At 37.5% G+C, this 24922-nt stretch overlaps 1 protein-coding gene across 1 annotated transcript in view; it reads right to left on the reverse strand.

The window, feature by feature from the left end:
* The window catches only part of RYR3 (ryanodine receptor 3), a 256319-nt gene that overhangs the window by 107991 nt on the left and 123406 nt on the right, over positions 1–24922 (reverse strand). Inside the window, exons 38-40 of the mRNA XM_068946291.1 lie at positions 21138–21275; positions 5463–5736; positions 3363–3477 (exon numbers count right to left, since the gene is read on the reverse strand). Of these exons, the coding sequence (XP_068802392.1) occupies positions 3363–3477; positions 5463–5736; positions 21138–21275 (527 nt within the window). The remainder of the gene's footprint in view (positions 1–3362; positions 3478–5462; positions 5737–21137; positions 21276–24922) is intronic.

The raw sequence follows: 24922 nt of genomic DNA on the forward strand, positions 1-24922 counted from the left end.
ATTGCCTCTTGTTCTGCTGCTGGGCACCACTGGAAAAAAAAACCAGGTTCCTTCTTTACATCCTTCCTTCAGGTATTTATACACATTGATAAGTTCCCCCTCCCCCCCCCCAAACCCTCTCTCCTCCAGTCTAAACTGCCTCAGCTTTCTCAGCCTTTCCTCGTATGAGAGATGCTTCTGTCCCTTAAACATCTTTGTCGCCCTTCGCTGGACTTGCTCCAGTAGCTCCGTATCTCTTCTACTGTGCACCCCAGAACCGGACACAGCGCTCCAGATGTGACCTCACCAGGGCTGAGTAGCGGGAAGGATACTTTCCTCCACCTGTTAGCAACACTCTCCCCAGTACAACCCAGGATACCTTTGACCTTCTTTGCTACAAGGGCACAGGACCCTCAGGTGCTTCTCTGCAAGGCTGCTTTCCAGCAGGTTGGCCCCCAGCATGTACTGGTGCATGGGGTTACTCCTCCCTAGGTGCAGGACTTTGCAGTTCTTTGTTGAGCTTTATGAGGTTCCTGTGCTGTTTTAAAGCAAAATTATTCAATTTTAAGAGCCAAACAGGGAGCTGCTCAGGATTCTTTGCAAATGAACCAACAGCAGAAACCAGCAATATTACATTAAGATTCCAAGATCATAATAAGAGCTAGGCATAGTCTTTACAAAAACAATTAGATATCCATTCAAATCCAGCTGTGATGGAGATGCCAGAAACTTGCCTGAATATTTTCTGGGGTAGCTATTTCACTAATGAACTTTCTGTGGTTTTGTAAGCAGGTATTAGAGAAATACTGCTAAGGTGGGGAGATGCATCCTACACCATATTCTGCAGATCTCCTCATCTGTTGCTGACTCATTTATTAGTACCACAGTCAGAAAGAAGCCTCATATGAATTTTTTTTTCTCTTTAATCAGACAATTTTTACCATTTCACTGTTCCTTCACAGAGCAATGTGGACAGTAACACTCTCAATAGATGTCTCAGTACAGCCTCATGATAAGATAACTTATACAGCAAGCTGGAGATCAAGCTTAAATTGCCACAACCTAAGAAAATGTCCAACCCCTATACTAGAAGCCAAGTTGCATGGAAGCATTCCTCATTCCTTCTTTTGAAGTTATACCACAGAAAGAAATGTCCACAGCCTGCAAAAAGCAAACAGAAGGGAAGATGCTAAAAAGCCAGTTGTGAGCCAACTTGGCTGAGAGCTGGAAAAGTAGTGTTCTGGTTCCTGATACCAGCACAGTTCTTGAACTTCGAGTGAGTGAGTGATTGGACAAAAATGCAGAGAATTTCAGATGAGAATATAAATCCCATAGCTGACCAAGATATGCTGTTTCTGATCCTGTTCCATTTTATTCAGAAGAATACCTTAACTGGGAGAGTGAAAGATCCCCAGCATGCATAAACATGTACCTTTTGTACATTATAGCCTGGTAGCTAGATCATGGGTCAATCACCTTTCAAGTGGGACACCTCTATCAGATTTGAAGTTAAGCATGTCAGCAGAAGACCAGCAGACAGCAGATGAAACAAAGAATGATTTTTAAAGCAGCATTTTCTCTCCTTGCAAGGCTGTAGTTCTTATGAGGGAAGCTTCGGGTTTGGAACTCCGGAGCAACACCTGTCTGTCTTTACAGTCCCCTATCCAGCAGTGTGTTATTTAAAATCTGCAGGATGCCAAACCTGAAGTCTGTGCTAATGGTGTGCAAAACCTTGTTAATAAACCTGTCTGTGCTGTTTCATAAAATGACTGTAGTTCTCTGTCTCCTTAAGAAGCTTATGGGTTATGGATCCTGAGTATTTGTGAGCTTCCACACTCAGAGGCATCTGCATTGCATGCATGTTTCTGAAATCTCTGATAACACATCAGAGATGCATCCGGACTGTGGAATAGATCAAATTCCAAACACAACCTATTTCTTATCAGTACTTCTTGATAAGACCTCTACTCCTATGCTAATTCCAGATCAGCGGGCGACATTTTGGATTCCCTCTGCAGTAGTTAACTCTCCCCCTGCATTCTATGGAGGTAGAGACACAAAAGAGGGTTTAAGAGACATTCTAGGGTAGCCAGACATATCAAAGTTAACAGCTGTAATAACAGACTCATTTACTAAGACATTTTCTAGGTCTGCATTCCTTCTGAAGGATATCACGGTAACTTCTGTGACGTATTTTTGTAGATACACGTTACTAAAAATCTCTGGGAAAGCATTATTAACCAGAATTAGAAGACACTGTGTTTTCTCATTTCTTTTTTTTTAAATCACCTATGACCACACACGCAGGTTGTAACCAAAACAGAGGCTTGTGAAAACTATAAATTATAAATATATTAATCACAATATAATTAACAGTACCTTGCCTTGAACCAAACTGTTAAGCATACTAAGGTAGCATTAACTAACAGCAGTATATGAACATTTTGTAAGGCTGTAATGACATAGCCAGACACAACGCGTAAGAATTTTACAGAAGTACATGAGCAGCGTGACCAAAGACGCAAAGAAAGGGCAGTACAGAAGGCATTCAAGTAACAAAAAGTTGCTAGAGAGAGGACAAGATAAGCACAAGCGCAACAGACAGAACAACCTCCCAAATACACAAGAAGGATGAATGGCAAGACTAAAGAAAACAAGGTAAGCAGCACCAGGAGCAGAGGAAATCCCTCTTTTTTGGGAGGAAAGCAATAGGATAAAAATATCAGGAATAAGTAAGGAAAATTAGAGAAGAAAGAAGACAAGTGACAAGTTCCACTTCATTTCTGATTTCCCTCAGTTAGCCTATGTCCAGGTGTGCTGCTCAAAATATTTACACTGCTCTGCCTTTAAACTAACACACAGACATTCAAACATTATGGAAAGAAATGGAAAAGAAAACAAAAAAAAATTGCAAAAAAATTATAGATCAATTCAAATATTTGAATTAGAGCTTTCAAAATTAAGTTAGTATTAGTTAACTAATTTTACAGTTAATTGTTAGTAATACTGCATTTAAGATGAATAGGTATATTCTCCTAACAGAGTTACACCTCCTATGAAGGCAGCCTAACCTATATGCTTAGTTTAAAATAGAACAAAATCTTGTAAAGTACCATTAAAAGACAAAGGCAATTCCTATAACCCCTCACCTCCCCCCTTCTTTGTCAAATCAAGTCCGACTTTGACCACATGTCCTATAATGCTGGTCATCTCCTACTACTGCTGTAATAATAATGTTCAATTTTTAATATTAATTCCTACTTCATAGATCCCATTTGGAGAAGCAACAGCTCTCTATTAAAAAGGGGATCTATTTTTTTCTGAACGCTTACTCAAACATCCTAGCACACACTGGCAAAAAAATAAAATTATGGTGAGATTACCTGAGATTTATCTCCTCCAAGCACATTTACCATCACATCCATAACTGTCTCATGCATGCCCAAGACTCTCATTAAGTTAGGATGCTGATAAAACACCTTGTTGTTCATTATATCCCTAAATGGAAGAAAAGGCAACAATGTATTTTAAAGACAGACCATTTTCATTTAAATCAACGATACATTATCAGACATTTCAGACATACGCATGCAACGTAGAGGTAACATTTTAAATTCTGGGATTTCAGCATAATACAGAAATGCCTGACACCTAAATGCTTCACATTTGAATATGCTGTCATTCCTCTGACTTTCCTGAATTCCATACAATAAGCATCCAAAATTTTCAATTATTTTAAAATGGCATTTCTTTTGGTCATCTTTGAATTGTTCTTCCTATCTGTTCTCTTTGAAGAAAGAATATATTCTGTTATGCTCTAAGTGGAAAATAATACTTTCCAGTATGTTGTAACTAGAGAACGGGATGTAGAAGTAGAGGGGATGTAGAAGTAGAGGGGATGAAGAATCTAATCTAATCTCTGCAGAAACATCCTTTAGCTCCCCATTTTCTCAACTTGTAAGGGAGAAGATAATGAATAATTATATTTAGTTTTCAAGGTTATCCCTTTAAGGTATTTCATTAGTATTTCCAAAATTAAGATCTTCTAGCAGAATATTCACATATAGTCCATTTAAATAGGAATATTTTAACATTTTCACTCTAGCTCACCTCCTCTCATAGGTTCTAGAAATCCCTGTACTGTTTTCATAATCCAGAACACAATTTACCTGGTTCTATAGGATACCCAAGGCAATCAAGAGATTTCTAACATTGTCGGTCAACCAGATAATAATGACCAGCAAAGAACAAAGATCATGCCTGTTTTAAAGAAATGTAGAAAACCAGAAATAGAAACTCATCCAGAATCTGTTACCTCTAGGAAGGGAGCTACAGGCAGGCCCAGCTTAGACAGAACTTGCTCTTTATCGCCACAGAATTCTCAGCAACTTTACTAGCTCTGCATCAGGGACAAATTGACTAATACTGTCACATACTAGTTAACTAGTTGTTACTATAAATTGCTCAGTTTAATCACATAGACTAGTCATTCATAAAGCAATGCAATTTTTACATTAAAGCACAAGGAAGAATGAAGCTCCTTACAATTGCTATAAAGGAGAGAAATTACTCAACGTTCTTGACGAAGGACAAACAAATATGGTTCTCTGGTAACCTTACAACTATCATTTTATCTTCTCTCTTTTCAGAAATACAATTTTAATAGAAGTAATTCATTTGCTGTGAAATATTTTTTTTATTTTTTTTTACCTCTAACAGTAAATGGCCTGATCCTGCAACTATTCACATAAGAGGAGCAATAGATATATAGGCCTGCACCAAAATACAGCTGCTTAACAAAAGTAATTTCATAGCAGAGACAAAGAAGAAAAATATTCTCATACCAACAGGGATTACATAAGGACAATCTCTTAAAATCCTAATGCTATGAAGGATATAAGCAGCAGTATTCTGTGTTCAAATACTTAAGTTACCACTTATACGACATACTAAATATTGTCTAGTTTGAATTATTTCTGATCACATTACAATTTCAGTGACTCTACCTAACTCCTTGTACAACCTCACTATTCCAAAGATACGAGCAAGTCTATTCACTTACACATGAAAAAACAAAGTGAGCTTTAAGTTTGTGAAAGGTGTAATGTTGACACCAATACAGACTTAAGTCATCCATTTTCTACAAAGCTGCTAAAACATGCATATTTGATGAAGCTTCAGCAAACAACTCAAAAACTTTCATTAGGCTTAACTACAGTGAAAAGGAGCTCAGTTCCTTTAGCTCAGAAGGTTCCGAGTTCACAGAAACTTTTACTGACACATTTGATATTGGTGGAGGGAAAGACTGGAGCCCTCTTGGAAATTTCTATGGAAAAGGTATGCATCTCTGAGAAATTGGAATGAAATTACTAGACGATGAATGCATTTTGGTACAGTAATTTTCATTAATGCTCTAAAATGAAAGGTTTTACTAACGTAACACAAAACTTTACTCAAACTTAAAAAAAAGGTTAATCCCATACCCTAATCCGTTAATCATTAGCAATTCCTCCTCTTTTCCCATTCTAACACTGAGAAGTGAACGAATCTGTCCCAGTGCTGCAAGCAGATTGATGGTATCCTCCACAGAGACAGCACTAATAGTGTATGCCTTCCTCAGAGCTTGCAGTAGTTCACCAATGCTGTCATATTGCCTACGAAGAAGGGTGTACATAATCCGGACTAATTCTGGATCTTGAATCTGATCTTCCTGGGACCAGCGCACCATAGTCTGGGATATGAGTTCCTTCAGCGTAGCTAAAACAATAAAACATGTGAAATGTTACTAGCTATGACAACCACAAATAAACTGTCAAAAACATTCATTAGTGTAAACTACCAGATAGCAGCAGACAATGAGGCAGTTGTAAGAGAGCAAAAGAGCATGAGCAGACTGAACAGAATTCCTCAACTGGAAAGATAATTTTGGGATCTCTCAAGAGAAGTGAGATGCTCCTGAGAGACAGAAGAGAAGAATCTCCTACTTAGTATTCGAATCAATATAACATTTTCAGCAATGAAAAATTCTTAGCATATTATGACCCTAGAGTTTCATCCTTGTAAGTGAAATGCTAAATTTAAACTTTTAGCTTCTATATTGGGATTTATAAAATAGTACTAACTGCAGATCTTCTTCTAATATAAACGCTGTTGTATTAGGAATTACTGAAATCTAATTTTATAATGCCACTGAAACATCATCCCCTGGCAGTGACTTCTGGCCAATATGAACCTAAGTTTGAAATACAGAAGTTCATAATTAAGTATTCAGTAAATAGTTTATTGGCTAGAAAATGTGATTTCAATTATAACGACACTATGAACATGGCTTCAACTTGCCAAATAGTTTTGCTAGAAGGAAAAAAAATTCTTCTCTAGCCTTACAAAACTGCCAGAAAGGAGAATGAAAGAGCCTCCCTTTTTATCCAATATCCAGTTAAGGGCCAAACCAGGATGGGAGAGAATGCACTTCACTTCAGCTGCTCATTCATTCAAATGGATATTTAGGTATTTTTTTGTTCAAACAAAGGATCTACCGTTTCTTCAAAAAAAGATGATCTACCTAGAATCTCAGGTACCTCAGAATTACACGATGATACACATGCTCTAAGGAACAGTAAATGTAAATTGATTTAGACAAGGGAATTTAATCTATATTTTCCATCACTTGGGAACATATTTTCTAAAAAAATTGTATTGTTTGGAACTACACAATGCATACCGCTTGGAGGTGTTCTATATCATATACATTAAAGGTTCACTGATCCTGAAAAGACTCTTTGTAACTTCCTTCAACCAAGACAGTTTCCTCCTCCTTCCCTAGAATAATTAATAATTTTCGCTAACTTTCCAAGTCATTGAACATGTTACTGATTTCTGGTTATAGAAATCTAACACACTTCCTTTGTCAATAAGTCAATTATCTTATTAAAGAAAGGTATCAACTTACTTTGAATCTCTGACTTTAGGGGGAGGTTTTGGGGTAAACGGGATAAACAGCAACCTGAGGCAATAAATTCAGGGAGGAAGTTAAGGTTTCCTTCTGAGAAGGAAGAGATGTGGACAAAAAACTTGTTAAATGCAGAGAAAATTATGTTAGGTCTTCCAATGTCCCAGTTGCACGGCTAATGGACAAACTGGGCGCTAATTTTTGTCTTCCTCTTTTACGAATCTAGTCCCTCATTTCCTTAGTACCACCCAAGATATATAAATTTGTTGCTGCATTCAACTCAAATGAATATTTTCCATTTCAGCAACAACAATAAAATATTATTTGCAGTGAGCCAATTATAAGCCCGATTTTACACACATAAGTTAACCATCAGATATTTAAACATGTAACTAAAATACTAATAATAATTTAGCAAAAATGTAATAACACAGGAGAAACTAAACGTTCTGTTTTCTGTATTTGGCATCTGCTAATAGGTAACTGAGCCTGATTCTGATCATCAAAATTATGGAATGAGATTGGTTTAAGGAGTTAGACTTGATTTATCCACAGTAGCGAAAAAAAACACAGGCTCTTTCTGTTATAATACCAGAAATCTGATATATTCTAAAATGGAGAAGACACTGAAGAATCAGAAAAAAACTTAATTCTAAAGGAAAACTACAGGTTCATAATGTTCTTTAAGTCATACTTAGTCATCCCACTTAAAAGTAAAACTTGGATATATGCCATGGAATTCAAAATTTGATGAAGTTGCAAAAGTAGTAAAGATTACTGCAGCAATGGCACTGAGCATTTCTACCATAACCAATGGTGCTAATGCAAATGGAAGGTATCTCCTTTTCATTCCCACAGATATCTCTACAAGACTTGCATCTTCTACAGAAAACTCTGTTGAGTAGGCACTGTAGAGAAAGGCATAACACCCAATTTACATCGGTTTAACATAATATACAAAAGAATAAGCTATAAATATATTCCACTGAGTTGTATTAAAGAACTATAGTACTGTAGAAGAAGATTAATGAACCTTTATCTTCTGTTAATATGGTTTACTACTAAAATGTTACTTTATTTTGATATTAAAATAAATATATTATTATAATCAGATATAGGTGACTGTTTTTATTACCACAACCACAGTCACTTCATAACCTTAAAATGATTGTGAATTATATGCAAGATGCTGCTTCTTTTTTTAAGCGCAATGAAAGTCAAATTGTTTCCCTCCTTTTGTTTAAGCTTTATTATCTTGCAAGTTCTATGTACTTCCTTGAATAGGTTGAGGGAAACATGGCTAAAATAATGTGGGAGAAAATCAAAAGTCTACAACAAGGCACTTCAAGACCTGCTTTGTTTTTGTATCTCTGGTTTTAAATGGAATATGTTAGAACATCAGAATTACTGGCTCGTGCGCTTCAGCTCCTAGTAGAATACTACCGTTAACGTGTTCTTAACCGCTTTCCTTGCTTCAGATCCCAGAGAACGATTGACAATGAAGCACACAGCAATATGGAAATCTTAATGAGGAAACATTAAGCAAGGCCCTAAGAACTCAAAAAGTAAAATAAAATTTATTCCAAATCTTCACACATTTCAAAATCAGAGAAGAGAACAACTGTTAACCAAGCACAAAGTTACAATATCAAGCCAACATAAAATTAGTACATAAAACATACAATGTAAAATTATTAGGATCTAGAAGATTACTTGGAGCAATCTAGATAAGGGGCACATTAACATAGATAAGTAGCTAAAAATAGTTGTTTATATTTTTCCAATCTTTAAGGTTTGACAGAAGTTCCCAATGCTGTAATTATCTTCTTGCCATGACAAGTCATATCTTGACAGCTATAAAACTCCTAGGATCATGATTGTCAATGATTTATTGCCTCAATGGCTTTATCCTCCGAGTTCTAGTTTGTTTTTAAAAATACATTTTATTAATTCATCCTTAACCCTAGTTTTAATTCCTGGCATTCCTTTCCTAAAATAAAAGTACGTTTGTAAGTAGATATAAATGCATGCTTAGAGGAAAGGAAGAATTCTTTGCAGAAAACAGTTCCTTCCAGATGCCTTGGCTACAAATATTCACAACATAATGTCAGACCAGATGTTCGAAACTGGAGACTTTTAGCCTTATCAATGTATATGCATGTATATACCGTGCTACCCCCCACACCCCAGCCCTTTGTGCATATAAAAGGACGGGGATATCTCAGGCCACCAGTTTCTTTCGCCCTCTGAATCCCGAACGCCCAGGGCCGGCAGGTAAGCATTCTAAAGCAGAAGAAAGAGTGCATACATGGACTAAATATCTCAAAGACTCTCTAGCTACTGTCAAGTAATTTTCCATAGCCCTTTGATTTTGTCCATATGCACATTTACACTAAGCATAACCCTAAGGAGGAGCTCCAGCCTGAAGGGATTATCTGGAAGTGAAACTCAGCATTTCTAGAAAAACAGATACTGTAGAATCACTCAACCAAAGCAGTTCCTCTGCTGGAATCATCAGCAATAACACTACTCTAACCAAAGCCTGGAAATAGCTCCCTATCCTATTGTGTGGAATTGATATGCTCTCTAGTAGCATAACCTGGGATCCTGGAAAGTATACCACAACTCCAACTAGTGTCTCTGTCTTAGGTAGTTTGAAGCAGATCTTCATGCTGTCTCTTACAGTTGGCTTATAAGGGTTGGAATCATCCCCTCCCCACCAACAAAGATAATAACTTCCAATAAAAGCTATTTTCATCTGAAAATGAAGGAAAAAAAAACCTATTAATAATAGACCTAAATGGCTGGCAAATGATGAAGGTTTGCATTGAGTTCAGATTCTATGCCTACAGGATCTATAACTCTTTGATCTAAATGCTCTCAATCCCCTCAGAAGTCTGAGGGGATATGAGACTATCAAATGTTCTTAACACAGGCAAAGATTGAGATCAAAGAAGATAGTCTTTGGAGAATCAAAGCTTTTTTTTTTTTTTTTTTTTTTTAAAAGAAAAGATTATGTAAACGTTATTTTGAATCTCATGCAGATCTCATTTGGAGTGCCTTACGTCATCCACAAAAACGGTGACAGCTCCTGTAAGAAATGCAGCTGCTAAGCAAGTATTATTATACGCACTAGCCTTGATAACAGCATTCAAAAAGAAGTAAGAGAATCTAACACTGTCTTGTTTATGTAGTGTATTAAAAAGTGTTATCCTTCTGCACTTCAATCTGATGATTCCTGATGAGTTAGAGGAAAGTCCAGCTTGCGTTTCTTGTGACCCAAAGCTCCTGTGTAAAATACACAAACTTTTCTATTCTGAAGACCAAATATCATTTGCCCTTAGGCTTTAGAAGTGAAAGCTTTCTGATTCATGAGAACAGAATTCACAGAAACTCTGAAGAAGAAATGACATTTCCCAGATACTGAGTAGGTCCTACTACCACTAAAGAGAAAACGTAGCTGGTGTATGACTCACTGGGGAATAAAAACTCTATTTTCCACGCGGCACATGAGATTATTATATGCGTCAATGTATTTACATCCTAGTACATGGCTTAAAAGACCATGTTGTTTTCATGGCAGGATACACCTTTTCTGGTGTTTTACAGAACAGATAGATCACATCAGTGTTCCAGGCTATGAAACAGCTTTGCTGTCTTATCTTGCACAACTCTTGATGGAATAAGTCTGAAATGAAGTTAATGGTTCCTGGTCTGCCAAAAGGCCTGTTGCCAAACTGAGCAAACTGGAAATGGAAGAGAAGCACTCCCTACTGGAAGACCATCCTGAAGCCATTTGCACCCTGCGTGACATTTGGATGATGTTACAGAACTTAATGGCAAAAAGGCAAAAAACAATCTTGATTCACAAAGACAAGGAGCAATGTCAGCAAAAGTTCATGTTCTAAGGGAAAACCTGGAAGAGTTAGGCTTATTACCTTATTCCTCACTATTAAGGGAACAATAGGAAACTACTAATATTCTACATCTGATTTCTAAAATCCTGGCTCCTCATAACTGGGTATAGCAAGGAAAGAATTAGACATGGAGATTCATACTATATATCGAGCTCACCTGGGGCAACACAAAGGTGTGAAAGTCAGGTGAGCTGCTCAAAGAGGCTCAATAAAATGCTTATGCAGATGACAGAGCAATTGGACGCACTGAACCATCTTACCTAGTTATACCATGTATCTCTCTCTTGTGTTAAGGAATAGAACATGAGCATGCATACAGGAATGCAGCTCAGAATAAGAAGTCTCTGATTTTAAGTATTTTGTGTGTGTGTGTACATACACTAATAAGAGGTAACAGTGCTAAGGAATATGCACTTTCATTTGCTCCTAGTCCTTCCCTGCCTGCAAAATCAGCCACAGTAAATAATTTATTCAAGAAAGAAGAGCTAAAAGGGCAATATAGCTTCAAAATCAGCATGAAATACTGTAGAGATGAAATATTAATGACAAATTGCTACTCAGCTGAAGCAGACAGAACTTGAGATAACTTCAGGATGCAGGATATTCCTGACTGCCACTTACACAGAGGCTCTGTTTTGTTTCCAGGCAGCAAAGAGGCTGAAACAACTCTTACAACAGACCTTAGCAGGAAGATAACTGTAATTTTTATTTTAGTTAAAAACAGTGCATCTCCGAGGCACCAGTAAGATATGTAATAATCTATTTTCAGCTTGCTATCATGGCTTGAGCCATCACTAGAACAGCTGAATGCAATCAGGTATTTAATTAGTATAACATGTATTATTCCTTAAATCAACAAAACTAGTTACTCAGTTAAATAATATTCTCCGTTCTTCTTTCATTATAATGAAATGTACAACTGTTATATATGACATCCAAGCATGCAGAAACATGCTTGGTTCCTCTGAAAATTCAGCATTTCAGAGAAAGTGATTCATATACAGTATAGCACATATGATATAAGCTCTGGCAGCATTTACAAGTTAAAATTGATTGACTGTGGTCAATAATCACAGAATCACAGAATCATTTAGGTTGGAAGGGACCTCTGGAGATCATCTAGTCCAACCCCCCTGATCAAGCAGGGACCTCTAGAGCATATTGCCCAGGGTCACATCCAGACGGGTTTTGAATATCTCCAGCGAAGGAGACTCCACCACCTCTCTGGGCAACCTGTGCCGGTGCTCTGTCACCCTCACAGTGAAGAAGTTTTTTCTCAGGTTTAGGTGGAACTTCCTGTGGTTCAGTTTGTGCCCGTTGCCTCTTGTCCTGTCACTGGGCACCACGGAGAAGAGACTGGCCCCATCCTCTCGACACTCCCCCTTCAGATACTGGTACACATGGATAAGATCGCCTCTCAGTCTTCTCTTCTCCAGGCTAAACAGGCCCAGCTCTTGCAGCCTTTCTTCATAGGAAAGATGCTCCTGTCCCCTCATCATCTTCGTAGCCCTCCACTGGACTCTCCAGTAGTGCCATGTCTCTCTTGTACTGGGGAGCCCAGAACTGGACACAGTACTCCAGGGGAGGCCTCCCCAGGGCTGAGGAGAGGGGCAGGATCACCTCCCTCCACCTGCTGGCAACACTCTGCCTCATGCACCCCAGGAGACCATTGGCCTTCTTGGCCACCAGGGCACACTGCTGGCTTATGGTTAACTTGTTGTCCACCAGCACTCCCAGGTCCTTCTCGGCAGAGCTGCTGTCCAACTGGTCAGCCCCCAGCCTGTACTGGGGCATGGGGTTATTCTTCCCTAGGTGCAGGACCCTGCACTTGCCTTTGTTGAACTTCAGGAGGTTCCTCTCCGCCCAGCTCTCCAGCCTGTCCAGGTTCCTCTGAATGGGAGCACAGCCCCCTGGTGTATCAGCCACTCCTCCTAGTCTAGTATCATCAGCAAACTTGCTGAAGGTGCACTCTGTCCCTTCCTCCAGGTCATTGATGAATATATTGAAGAAGACTGGACCCAGGACTGACCCCTGGCGGACAGCGCTAGCTACAGGCCTCCAACTTGACTCTGCGCCATTCACCACAATAATGATTTTCTTTTTTGTTTAAGGTGCTGAATAAGAATTAATTTCCTCTGTATAAAGATATGCAATAAGACATGTTACAACCTTTAAGTGCTCAAATATTTGTTGGACAATGCTTCTGAAGTTAGTCATGGCAGTAAGAAGAAAGCTTCCTGAAACAAATCCTTTGTCTGCTTTTCTGCTTGTTTTATGATATTTGGCATGGTAAAGTAAGAAAAAGAGAGATATGAAGGAAGGCAAGCATTTTAGAGAAGTTGCTTTAATGAAGTAGCATTTGATTCAACTATGGACACAAATAAACCTAATCACATGGATAATTATACAGGCTATTGTCACTGTGGTTAAATATGTTGTTATGTGTTAAAACTAAGATCTGCACTTATGAATATACTGTATTATTTAAAAATACACTAATTATAATGAATATTATGGAAGATTAAGTAATTCATGGTAAGTTTATCCATCACTCCTACTTGCATAAAATAACTGTCTGCATTACAGCTATTTTTGTTAAAAGAATTTTAATTCAAGAGTAACAACTTTCATTAAAGATTTCAAGCTTTGCACAGCCTTCTCTTGCACTATACAAAAGGATATATTTTATATATATATATATATATATATATATATATATATATCACTTGATAAAGGATCCTTAGTAGAGTTCAGAACCCTGATGAGAAATTAGAACAAGAGCAGCTCTGATAAATACATCTACATATTTAGTATAGAATTAGATAGTTTTTGATTTTAAGAATGACCTGCACACTTACACTGATTTACAAGATTACTAGACAAAGCTAGGTCCCACTTTTCCTGTTTGTTCCTGCAGCTGTCTGCCTGTAACAACAATTAGCTCCTGTGATGGTAAAATATGGAGGCTAGACATGTCAGGTGAGTCACCAAATCCTATTAGCAAGTCTAAATATTTGCAGAGTCTAAAAAGCTTCATGAGAAAGTGGACTAAGCTTTTTTCCCTTGAATACTCAGTTATGTCTAGAGTGAAAGTGATGGATTTCCTTCTCCCACTCTTCTCCTGTCAGGAAGAAGCATCCCAGTAACAGCTTCCATAAATGGGCATTTACAACCAGTCTTTCCATGACTTCTCTATGGTCACTGCAGCCAAAGCAGAGGCCTGCAGCACCTGTAAGTGCATTAATCTGGACATAATTAACAGTACTTTGCCTTGAATCCAAATAGAACTATGTTAAAATAGTGTTAAAAAATGTGCAGTTATTTAGTAACACTGATGACAGATAAGCACAATGTATATGCTATTTTACATTAGCATGTGAACAATGTAACCACCAAAGGAGCAAACAAATGCTTGTGAAGTGGCACTTATGAGGCATGGGAAGACATATAAACAGTGTCCAAACAGAATTTGCAAGACAGAAATACAAAAATATATAAATTAATAAAGAAAACAACAGGCACAAGGGACTGGCAATAGGCAGGACATCCTGCCAAACACACCAGAAGGGCGACGGGCAAAACCAAAATCAATATAAGTAGTAACAGGAGCAAATGAAATCCTCCTTTGGGAGGTAGGGAAGAGTATTAAAAAGCATAGAAACACAAACCATAACAGAAAAAATAAGGAAGGAAGAAGAAGAGAAGCCCGCTTCTGTTCTGACATCCCTTGTCAAAGACCTTTCACGCCTGATCACCTTAACTTCCCCAACTAAGACTATCAAAGACCTTAGCCGCTAGTGCTACATTTATGGCATAAGCTCTGTGATACTGTAGGCTAATAATTAATTTAGAATTATTGACTAAAAATTTCATGTATGTAGTGAATATGTATTGACAATGATTAATAATGTGTAAAAATTAACCATTAGCACAGAGTGTGTTAATGAAAGAATTTAGTAGAGTTTAATTTTAAAATTTAAGCTGCTATTTAAAATTGGCCTGATTTATTACTTTCCTAAACATTCCCATTGCAGTGATCTCTCATTCCCTAACTGAAACATACTTACACATGTACACTTTATATAGCATAAATAAAACACCACGGTTTAACCAAGTTAAATGGATGGTAAGTAACTGTAAACTGTCTCATCTGAGCAGGGGCCAATCATCAATAACCAGAAAAAGACATGATGTGACCAAGAGAAACACGTTTTCCTTTAATATCCACTAATCTTAACTCTTAGTTATACTTCATGCTGAACCTCATTTTCATGGAAGATTCTATTTAAATTCTTTTTTTTTTGCCCTCCTCAAAGCTGTAAACAGGTATATCAGCTCATTTATGTTCGGAACTTGAAAAATGAACTTAAACATGTGATAATTGTTTTCTAGAGGTGCATACAGGGAAATTTTTCTTACTGTTAGTACTTACTGCTGCATGCAGTTCTTTTCCCCTCTCAAAATTTTTGGTACTTCTTTGTGCTGTTCTGATTTGCCCCCCACAGTGCTCCTTCTATTTAGTGTCCTTCCTCACACTCTTATTTGCCTCTTGCTTCACAATATCTCTTTTCCTGTTCTCTGTAATCCTACATTTGGTGAAGTGGCATTATCTGTTTGATCTCTCAAGTACAAGCCCATAGCACTTCAAGGACAAACATGAATAAGCTTCTCTTCTGCCAGCCTATAGACAGAACTGAAGACAACAGAGAGGAGGAGCACAGGCAGTATGACTCCAGAACTGACTCCACATTCATGGAATGAGATTGTGATAGTACTCATCTTATGCCATTCTGCAGTTCTTTATACCGTGCTTTCAGAGTCACGTGCCTTCAGAGTTTGATGCCTGAGTTCAGCTTTTTCCTGAATCTGTGTGTTAGCATCCCTCAAAAAAATGTCATTCTAAGGTAAAGTAAATGACTAAGTTACAAAGTCAAAAAAGGTATTTAAATAGTCTATTGTAGAAGGGTACTGCTTGGCATCTGCTGATCTTCAGTTTAAACTGTGTGGAATAATGAAATAACTGCTGTTAAAGTCACTCACATACTAGTTGTCATTTTTGTACATTGGTAGTACTGCAAACTTTCACAGCTGTTCTATTGCATGTATGAGGTACTTGTGGCAAAAGGAGCTGCTTAACCTCATTTTAATCAATAAAACACTATCAGCACAGTGACGCAGCATGGAAAGAGCTCTGCTTGAGGATCTGATTGTACTGGAACGCGTGCAGTTCAGTTCTGCTACTCAGGCAAAGATTGACAGCATCTATGGCTGGAGTAAATCTTTCTTTTGTCTCATTTATCTGCTCAGTCATTCCACTGATTGGCACCAAAATAGTGATAAAAATAGGTATGTTCTTTTTCAAAGACATATTTAAATTCAGTCAAGTAAAGTGACTACAAAGAAAAAGGGTACTAGCCGAAAACTGAGTTCTTTGAGAAGTGCTATCTTTATGTTCACTTCCAGATATAACAGCTAGAGTTTAAGGTAAGGATTTTTTTTTAAAGGAATTTTTTAAGGACTCGCTTATGCTACTTCTGCACACAGACAGTTTCTCTTGCTTATGCTACTTCTGCACACAGACAGTTTCTCTCAAACCTTCAACCTTAAATTTCTAGTCAGACTACAAGTTATAAAGGAAGTAAGAAAAGTAAGAGGAATTAAGAAATTGTATTTGGCAAAAAAACAAACAAACAGCCCCTTTCTTTTCTATCAAGTAATTGTCCATACGCATGTTCACATTGCCCACATAGTACCTTCCACTCCACATGGAGTACATTGAAAAGGACTTACTTAGAGTACATCATCTCTGGGTCACAGACTCTGGTTCTTATGGGGGATTTCAATCCTTCTGACATCTGCTAGAAGGGCATCTCAGCGGGACATAAGCGATCAAGAAGATTTCTGGATGGTATCAGAGACAACTTCCTGATGCTGGATTGTCCTATCAGAGGTGAGGCATAGCTGCATCTGTTATTCACTAACAAGGAAGAACGGTTTGGGGTTGTGACTGATGGCAGCCATGGCTACAGTGACCATGAAATAGTGGGGTTCCACATCCTGAGGGGTATGAGGAAGAAGAGTAGCACAGACCCTGGACTTCAGCAGACTTCAGCTTGTTCGGTGAAACTAGTAGGTGGGTCCCATGGGAGGCAGCTCTGAAGGGTAAATGAGAGCTGGAAAGCTGGCAGGTCTTCAAGGGCTACCTCCTCCAAGCGTGCGAACGGTCCATATTCAGGAAAACAAGTGGATGTATCAAGAGGTGAGTTTGAAAACTGCTGACAGAGCTCCAATACAAAAGGGCAGTATACAGCAGATGGAAATAGGGATACGCTAAACAGACGCATTTAGAAGCATTGCCAGGCATGTAGGATGCTATTAGAAAGCCAAAGCTCACCTAGAATTGACAGTTGCAAGGGACAATAAGGAAAAAATAGATTCTCATGCTACATTGGTTGTAAAAAGCTGAACAAAGACGACACCGCTGCTGAATGGAGTAGGCAATTTAGTGACAGTGTGCACAGATAAGACTGATGTATTCAGTGCGTTCTTTGGCTGAGTCTTCATCAACAAGGCCTCCCATGCTCCTGTGCTTACAGCTAGGATTCAAGAACTAAAAGCTGTGGATGAGGATTACTTGAGAGATCTGGACCGGTACAAATCAATGGGACCAAACGGCTGCATCAGAGGGTGCTGAAAGAGCTGACAGAGCAGTGAACTTATTTGTCACTTTTTGGACTACATCTAGAATATTGCATTAGGTTTTCAGGTCTCACAATACAGGGAAGATGCTGAAGCAAGTTCAATGGAGGGCCACCAAGACGGTTGGGAGCTGGAGCACTTGCTCCGTGAGGGAGCTGAGCTTGTCCAGCCTGGAGGAGAGATGATTTGGGGGGAGGTCCTAAGAGCAGCCTGCCAGTGCCTGTGAGGAGGGTCACTGAAAAGCTGGAACTGGCTCCTCACACTGGTGCATGGTGGGAGGAGAAAAGACAACAGACATAAATTGAAGCAAAAGAGATCTTGACTTTAAAATAGACATAAAAACTTTTTCACCATGAGGCCAGTTAGGCAGTGCAACAGGCTGCCCAGGTAGTTGTGTCATCACCATTCTTGGAAGTTTTCAAGACGTGACTGGATGGAGCCCTGAGTTATCTGGCCTGCTCTCAGAGCTGACTCTACTTTGAAGAGGATGTTGGTCCAGTGACTAAGACCCCTTCCAATTAGAATTATTCTACGATTTCACAGTTTTCAGATAACAGATTGAAGGAATCTCTCTGCCATGGTCCACACTGTCTCTAAAAGTTTTGTTGACAGTAGAGTGTTTGACAGATTTGTGGACAGAGCTTAAAGTCTCTGTGCTCCGTGTCTAAAATTAAAAATGTTTCTGACTAAGGAAGCTTTCTGAACACGTCTGCTAGGGACAAGGACAAAAGCAAGAGGTAGTACTTCTAACAGATATCTTACCTTACACAGATTAAAGTTATGCCAACTCAGTCTTATTCTGTCTAGACAAACCACAATTTTTTTTTCTGTATTTCTACTGGACCGTATGATAAACAAATATAAATTGTAAAAAACAATAAAAACAATAAAAAAGAAGGAAATGTATCATGTTCAGAAGTTGAAAGAATCAAGTCTAACCAACCCCTATGGTACCTTGTAACACCCAATGTCAGGTCTTTTTAAGAAGAAAGCTTATCAACCCATTTGCTTGATGCCAACTACTGCCACAGGGCATTACATATCTGAAAACAGAGTACTGGAATGTGCAAACACCTCTCTGTTGCACCTTGACAATCTACACTGAGAATAAGGATTCACAGGCACCCGTGCTAAAAAACAGCACGGAAGTCTTCCTCTACGCTATGGCATGCATCAAAGCCCAGCTGGCTGGGAACTTGACTCCGAACAGTTTGGATGAGACGACAAGCATATGCTCAAGTCCATACCTAAAAGGCTTTACAGACATATCATGAAGTTCATTGTCTTGATTTTGCTACCTTTCTCTTAATAAAGGCCATGTATTGGTTCATACTGTTCCACACCACTAAACTAACACACTTAATTCTAGTTACTGATACTGCTTCAAAAGTTACTCACAGTAATCTGGTATGGCTGCTAAACAGTGCTGGACAGAAGGACTGTTTTTAGTGATGTAATATGGATTCTTTCACGTATATAATTGCTAGTTTTGTGGATGAGATTGTCTCTTATCGCATTAGTTTCAAAATATATATGTGCAGACCTTTCAAGCATTTGAGTTAACTATTTCCATTTCCTACAAAGGATATGTCATAGCTTAATACTACTCAGCAAACCCACAGGGATAGCCCACTCCTCCTCCTCTATAATATTCTGCTGCAGAAAGGAACATTAAATAATTTTTCTGTTAAATGGTGTCAGTTCTTCTCATATATATTATAAGCAACCTGAAAGGTCACTGAAAAGGGCAATAAGATTTATCAGCTATAGAGAAGAGTTTTCAGACAAACTAATCATATCTAAACAGTATTTTGCTCTAGCATTGGATTTTAGAGGCCCATGTTTAAGATTTAAAGAAGCAAAGAGCAGAATAAAAAATCTGCAATATTAAATGCTGGAAAATTCTTTCACCTCAAGCTATGTATGAATACAGATTTTGTACTCATGGAAGAAGAGAGATTTTCTGCTTAAGCAGTCAAACATCTTGAATATTTCTTTCAGTACAGAAAGAATATATTATGGATATATCAACATATATATATCTGATGCTTGAGATACATCAGAGCAAGTTTTTTTTTAGTTAATTTATGAATTCATCATCATCTGGTAAAATTATTTATTCTGCATTATCTAATACAATTATTTAAGGCCTAGTTATATGCAATATCTTCACATATAACATGTGTGGAAAATTCACTGACCTCAATAAGACTATGCATATGTAAATGCCACAGAAACAGATCTATGGTTGCTCATATTTTATCCAAGACAATCCACTCAAATACCAAATCTACTAAAATTCTCCTAATATTATTATCCTCTCCTTAGTCACTTAGTACTACTTATTTAGATATCTAAACAACTACATTTAGTTTTGCACTCAAAATCCCCTCATTTCTATAGCTGAAAACTAGTAACTGTGCATGAAATTACATGTAAGGGCAAAGATTAAAAAACAGCCCCAAAAAACATATTTAGCACAAACAAAATACATTTGACCAAAAAAATCCCGTAATTCTACTAAAATCAGCAATTATAATAAGACAATATTATAATTATGTACTTTAATATATTACTTAATACAAAAATACATAAAAGTGAAAGAACTCAAAATAAGAGCACAGAGACCTTATGCTGAGTTTTGAAAGAAGAAGCATCAGAGGCAGAGGTGCAGCGCACAGTGATGCAGAGCACAAGAATCTACAAGAGAGTTTGATATTATGGAACTTAGGTTCCATAGGGTAAGTGACACTTATGGTCCACTTATTTATGCCCACCAGGAAGTTTTTTTGACATAACTGATTTATCACCATAACTCTTCCATGAAACCACAAATGATGCAGAACAGCAGAACTTAACTTGTTGGCCAGCTCAAAAATATCTCCTTTTTGAGTAACATGAGTCTTCAGCAGCTACTAACAAAATCACAATGCCCCAAGTTAAGCTGGCTACAAGACCTCTGCAACTTCAATCTTCCAGTTCTCATTTTAACAACTATTTCAATGCTATCTCAGTTACGACAAAGTCCCCAACAGAGTAACAGACTGGTATTACTGCAGCTCTTTCTTCATAGAATGCTGCAAATTCTATACCATGTGTTTTTGAGACATAAAAGAATCTTACCCATAACGATAAAAATTGAAAAGAAAGTTTTGCATAGTGAAAGTAATTACTTTTTATATAAAAGCCAAGAACTGAAGAACAATCATTTTGTCACCTATGTCTTGATATTGAGAACCATATAGCTTCTCATGCAGCAGAGTGAAGAAAATTTTTTTCTTTTTTTTTTTTGAAAAGCAAAAAGAAACAGGTCAAGCTTAGAAAGCTTGAGTCTGGATTATTAGCGTGACACAAGTATTTTTTCAGATTTAACAACCCTGATCAAAGCTCTTCTGCACATTTTGTTTTAACCCCTCGTTTAACAATGCATGTCAGACATTCACTACATAGGATAATTTTCCAAAAGGCAAAAGGAACTTAAATATGCAGTCTCCTCCAGTTCACTGTGAAGCTTTCTTAGAAAATAAACTGTTGTAATTGTAAAATTCATAACATTTGCATCACAGAAGTAGGTATGTAGGAAGAAAACTTACTAGGAGATTGTTCTTCCTCCTCCCTAGGTTCTACTTTTTCTGCTTTTGGTGGACCCTTGATTTTGTATATTAATGAACGGAGTTTGCCAGTCAATGAGGAATCTTCCTCTTCCTCTTCCTCCTCTTCTAGTGGAATACCTTAACAGATAATAAAACTAATTAGAAATAAACTCTAACCTTTGAAGATGAACTGCTTCAATATTTAAACATTACAAAAATATTTTTTGGATAGTTTTGTAACGAGCAAATTTCATAGAGAAAAAAACAAACGTGGAAGCCAGCAGCTTTCAAAAATGTTAGCTATATTACTTATTATATTAGCTCAGATAGTTACCTTCATTTCAGTACACATATTTCTTACATCCAGATAATAGTGCTATTTTTTCAGTATTACAAACAAAGAAGTGGTATTTTTAGAAGACACTATGGTCATTAATTATGACTAATAGTCATATTTGATTAAGTAGGTGATTCATTATTAATGATTTTAATAAATAATTATTATTTCATATTGGAGAATGTAAGCTAAAGAAAGAAAGAACGGCTGAATCTTACAGTGCAATTGTTCAGTGGAGATATTCATAATTCCCAAACAAACATAACTAAAGGAATTTAAAACTGTAAGAAGGCAGATTGTCAGAGATGTCACACCGGTGATGAAAGCTTTTCATGAAAAATTCCTAAGATAAGGTATACCTGAAGGGCTGTCGTTTGACAACGAGTTCACTACAGTTCCATACATCGCTTCGTAACCTTTCAAAGCTTTTTCAGATCTTTCACATCTTTTAGTGGTGATCAGATGCTGCGTGTGTTATAGGCAGACCACAGAATATCTAAGCAGGTTTCCCTCAGACCAGAGCTAATTGGGCATAGCCAAAATGTAACCAGCTTCCTGCTGTTTGATTACCAGAGCGTGATTCCTAAAACTAAGGAAAGGAGATTTCCAAATAGAATACTAAGGACAAAAAAGCTAGAACAGGGGGAAAAAATAAAATGCAGAGGTTATAACTGATATTGCATAAAGTAAGCAAGAAAGAATGAGCTGAAATGAAGTATCAGCTTAGAAGTTGTCTGATATTGGCAGCTACCAGGAGGAAGGAGTTAAAGTTGTGACTAGAAGTAACTGAGTGAGTGACTTGGAAGACAAAATTCAGAGGTAGTGGGAGAGAATGAGAGAAACTAGAAATTGAAATGCAAGACTGGATAAGGAATTTGAGGAAAGAGAAAAGAGTGCGAAGTGAGACTGGCTGGGCAAAATGAAGAGCTGAGAATGAAGTTAAGACTAAAGTCACAGTCAGGAAGGAATGAAAAGAGGAAGCATAGGCCAACAAGGAGAGGAGACAGAAATCAGGCAAGGATGTCAAAGGAAAGCAAGGAACTATCTGGCAAGAAAACCAGTTCTAGGGTGTAAAACTTGAAAAATGTAAGCTAGGGCCTGGAAGGAAAAGAAACACGCTGGCACGAAAGCAACCACACTGAGAACTCTGAGAAGCTGAAATGGATAGACACTGCTTCAGACCATAGACTACATTGCTCAAACTCTGTCCTCCTAGAGAAGTGGTCCATTCCAAAGCTGATCATATTGTTTTGCTACTTGGTAATGAACTAATTCAAGTGGTGGAGGTCTGTGCACTGGTACAGACGGTTCCAACCCAGCAGAGGAACCAGATAAGTATCAGTTTGATGTTATGCAATAAAATCTATTTTCAGTTTGTTTGTTTTTGTTTTTAACTAAGAAATTACACATAAAAATTATGGTAGAAGAACATTATTTAGCTTGCAAAATTAACCACTCACAGTTAGGACACACTAGGATTAAGGCTTCCTGAGCAACCTAATTCAGACTACTTGTGTGTATTCATTAAGATGCAGCCTTTAATTACTTGATTGCATTCATATTTTTCCACTTGGCCCTCAAAGTGTACTTAGTATTAAAAAGCTCTTTAAATATTCATAGCACAACTCCTATTCATTTTATCTGCAGCTGCGATTTTCAGGACCAAGTCAGGACAGAAAATGAGGAGAACTTATCTACAGTGACCACCTATGATAAATCTGTACAAAGTGATAGACAAGATTTTGTTTAGAATCCAGAGGATCATTAAACTATTTTCATCCTGCAACCATGCTTTCTCTCCCTTCAATTCGCTATCTCATTCAACATATACATAATGTAGAAAACAGTAACAAAAGTACACCCATAAAAAACCCAAATCCACCCCAAACAATAGGGCTTCACCTCATGAAAAGGTGAAGCATGATCATGAGCTGAGCTAACTCAATTAATACCAGTAGTAAGATTTCAAGCTAAAATAAAAAATCTGTAACAGTCAGACATTTCCAAATAAGTTTGGGTCCCATAATCTTCATCCTGGGGTCCTTAAAGAACTCTCTGATGACAAATAGGCATTATATTGGAAAATCCAGAGGTCTGATCAAGGGCTAAGTGAGTGCATAAGGCAAATTACAGTATCTATACAAAAACAAGAACAAAAGAGTAGCTGGAAGAATGCTGACTATTCATTTTAGCAAAAATACTGGAATAAAAGAAACAAAGTTTTTGGTAAGCATTTAAAAGAAAGGATGAGTAACATTCAACACAGATTTGTCAAGAACAAATCACATCAAACCAGCCTATTTTCCATCTATAATGTAGCTACCTATACAGATACAAATCTTGATTTTAAATACTTTTGATACTGTCTCGCACAATAGCCTCATAAATAAGTTGACACAGCCCAAGAACCATCTATTTTAGGCTAAAAAAACACTTATTTTGTGCTAAGCTAATTGAAAAATGGTACTTCGCTCATCATGAAATCTCAGCTTGAAGGCTGCTGGAGATTTTAATGTGGTACTCCAAAATACAGGCACAAGATGATAGCAGAAGCCTTAACAATACAAATACGGAATGCTATGAGAAGCACCATGGTTATAAACAGAGACCACGGATTGTTAATTATTGGTCACTAACAGAATGCAATTACATGAACTGGATATAACCAGCTTTAGGGGTAAGCAGTGAAGAAAGAACTTGCAGATAATATTAATAAGCATTTAAAAGTGACCTCAAGTAGATACAGTGAGGAGGAAGAACAAATTGTTAATGCTGTCACAGTCGTCTTAGTGAAGACCTTGAGATGCTGACATTTCACTCTACTGACCCTGGCTCCTTTTTCTTGAACAAGATGGGTGCCATCAACCACCAGACCCGGAAAGGCACTTGAAGTAATGCCAAAGAGGTAGATACAAGAAAGTTTGTGCATATCAGTTTCAACTGTTTCAAAATTGGGAATGAGTGTTAATAACTGGATAATTTGGAGTATAAATGTTAGTATTACTGTAACTGGACTAATAATTCCATGATCTCCCTGATAAGACTAAGACTTGAATAGGCTAGCAAATAATTTTGGCTTCGCAAATAAGAGGCGTTTCTTTAAGCCACATAAAGCTAAAACAAAGTAAAACAAAAACTAAGTTAAGGTAGCATCATGACCCCTCATCTAGTGTTCTTTTTCTTAAATTTTCTACTGCTTCATTTCGCAGCAATAATGTTCTTTCAATACAATCCCTTTATCTCTTTTTGTATACAGCATGCATAATAAGTCTTTTAAGGCAATCCAGTCTTCTTGTCTGGATGATTTTTAAGTCTCAAATCAATACAAAGATTTCATTGCTATGTATCTGTTAAATACTTTCCTGTAAATTCTGTCTACCATGACATATTTCCCATGTTTTTGGTAATGCACACTAAAAGTATGTACAGGAAATTCACTGTATAGATA

This window comes from Struthio camelus, chromosome 5 (genome assembly GCF_040807025.1).
Source record: "Struthio camelus isolate bStrCam1 chromosome 5, bStrCam1.hap1, whole genome shotgun sequence".
In the NCBI taxonomy this organism is placed as follows: domain Eukaryota; kingdom Metazoa; phylum Chordata; class Aves; order Struthioniformes; family Struthionidae; genus Struthio; species Struthio camelus.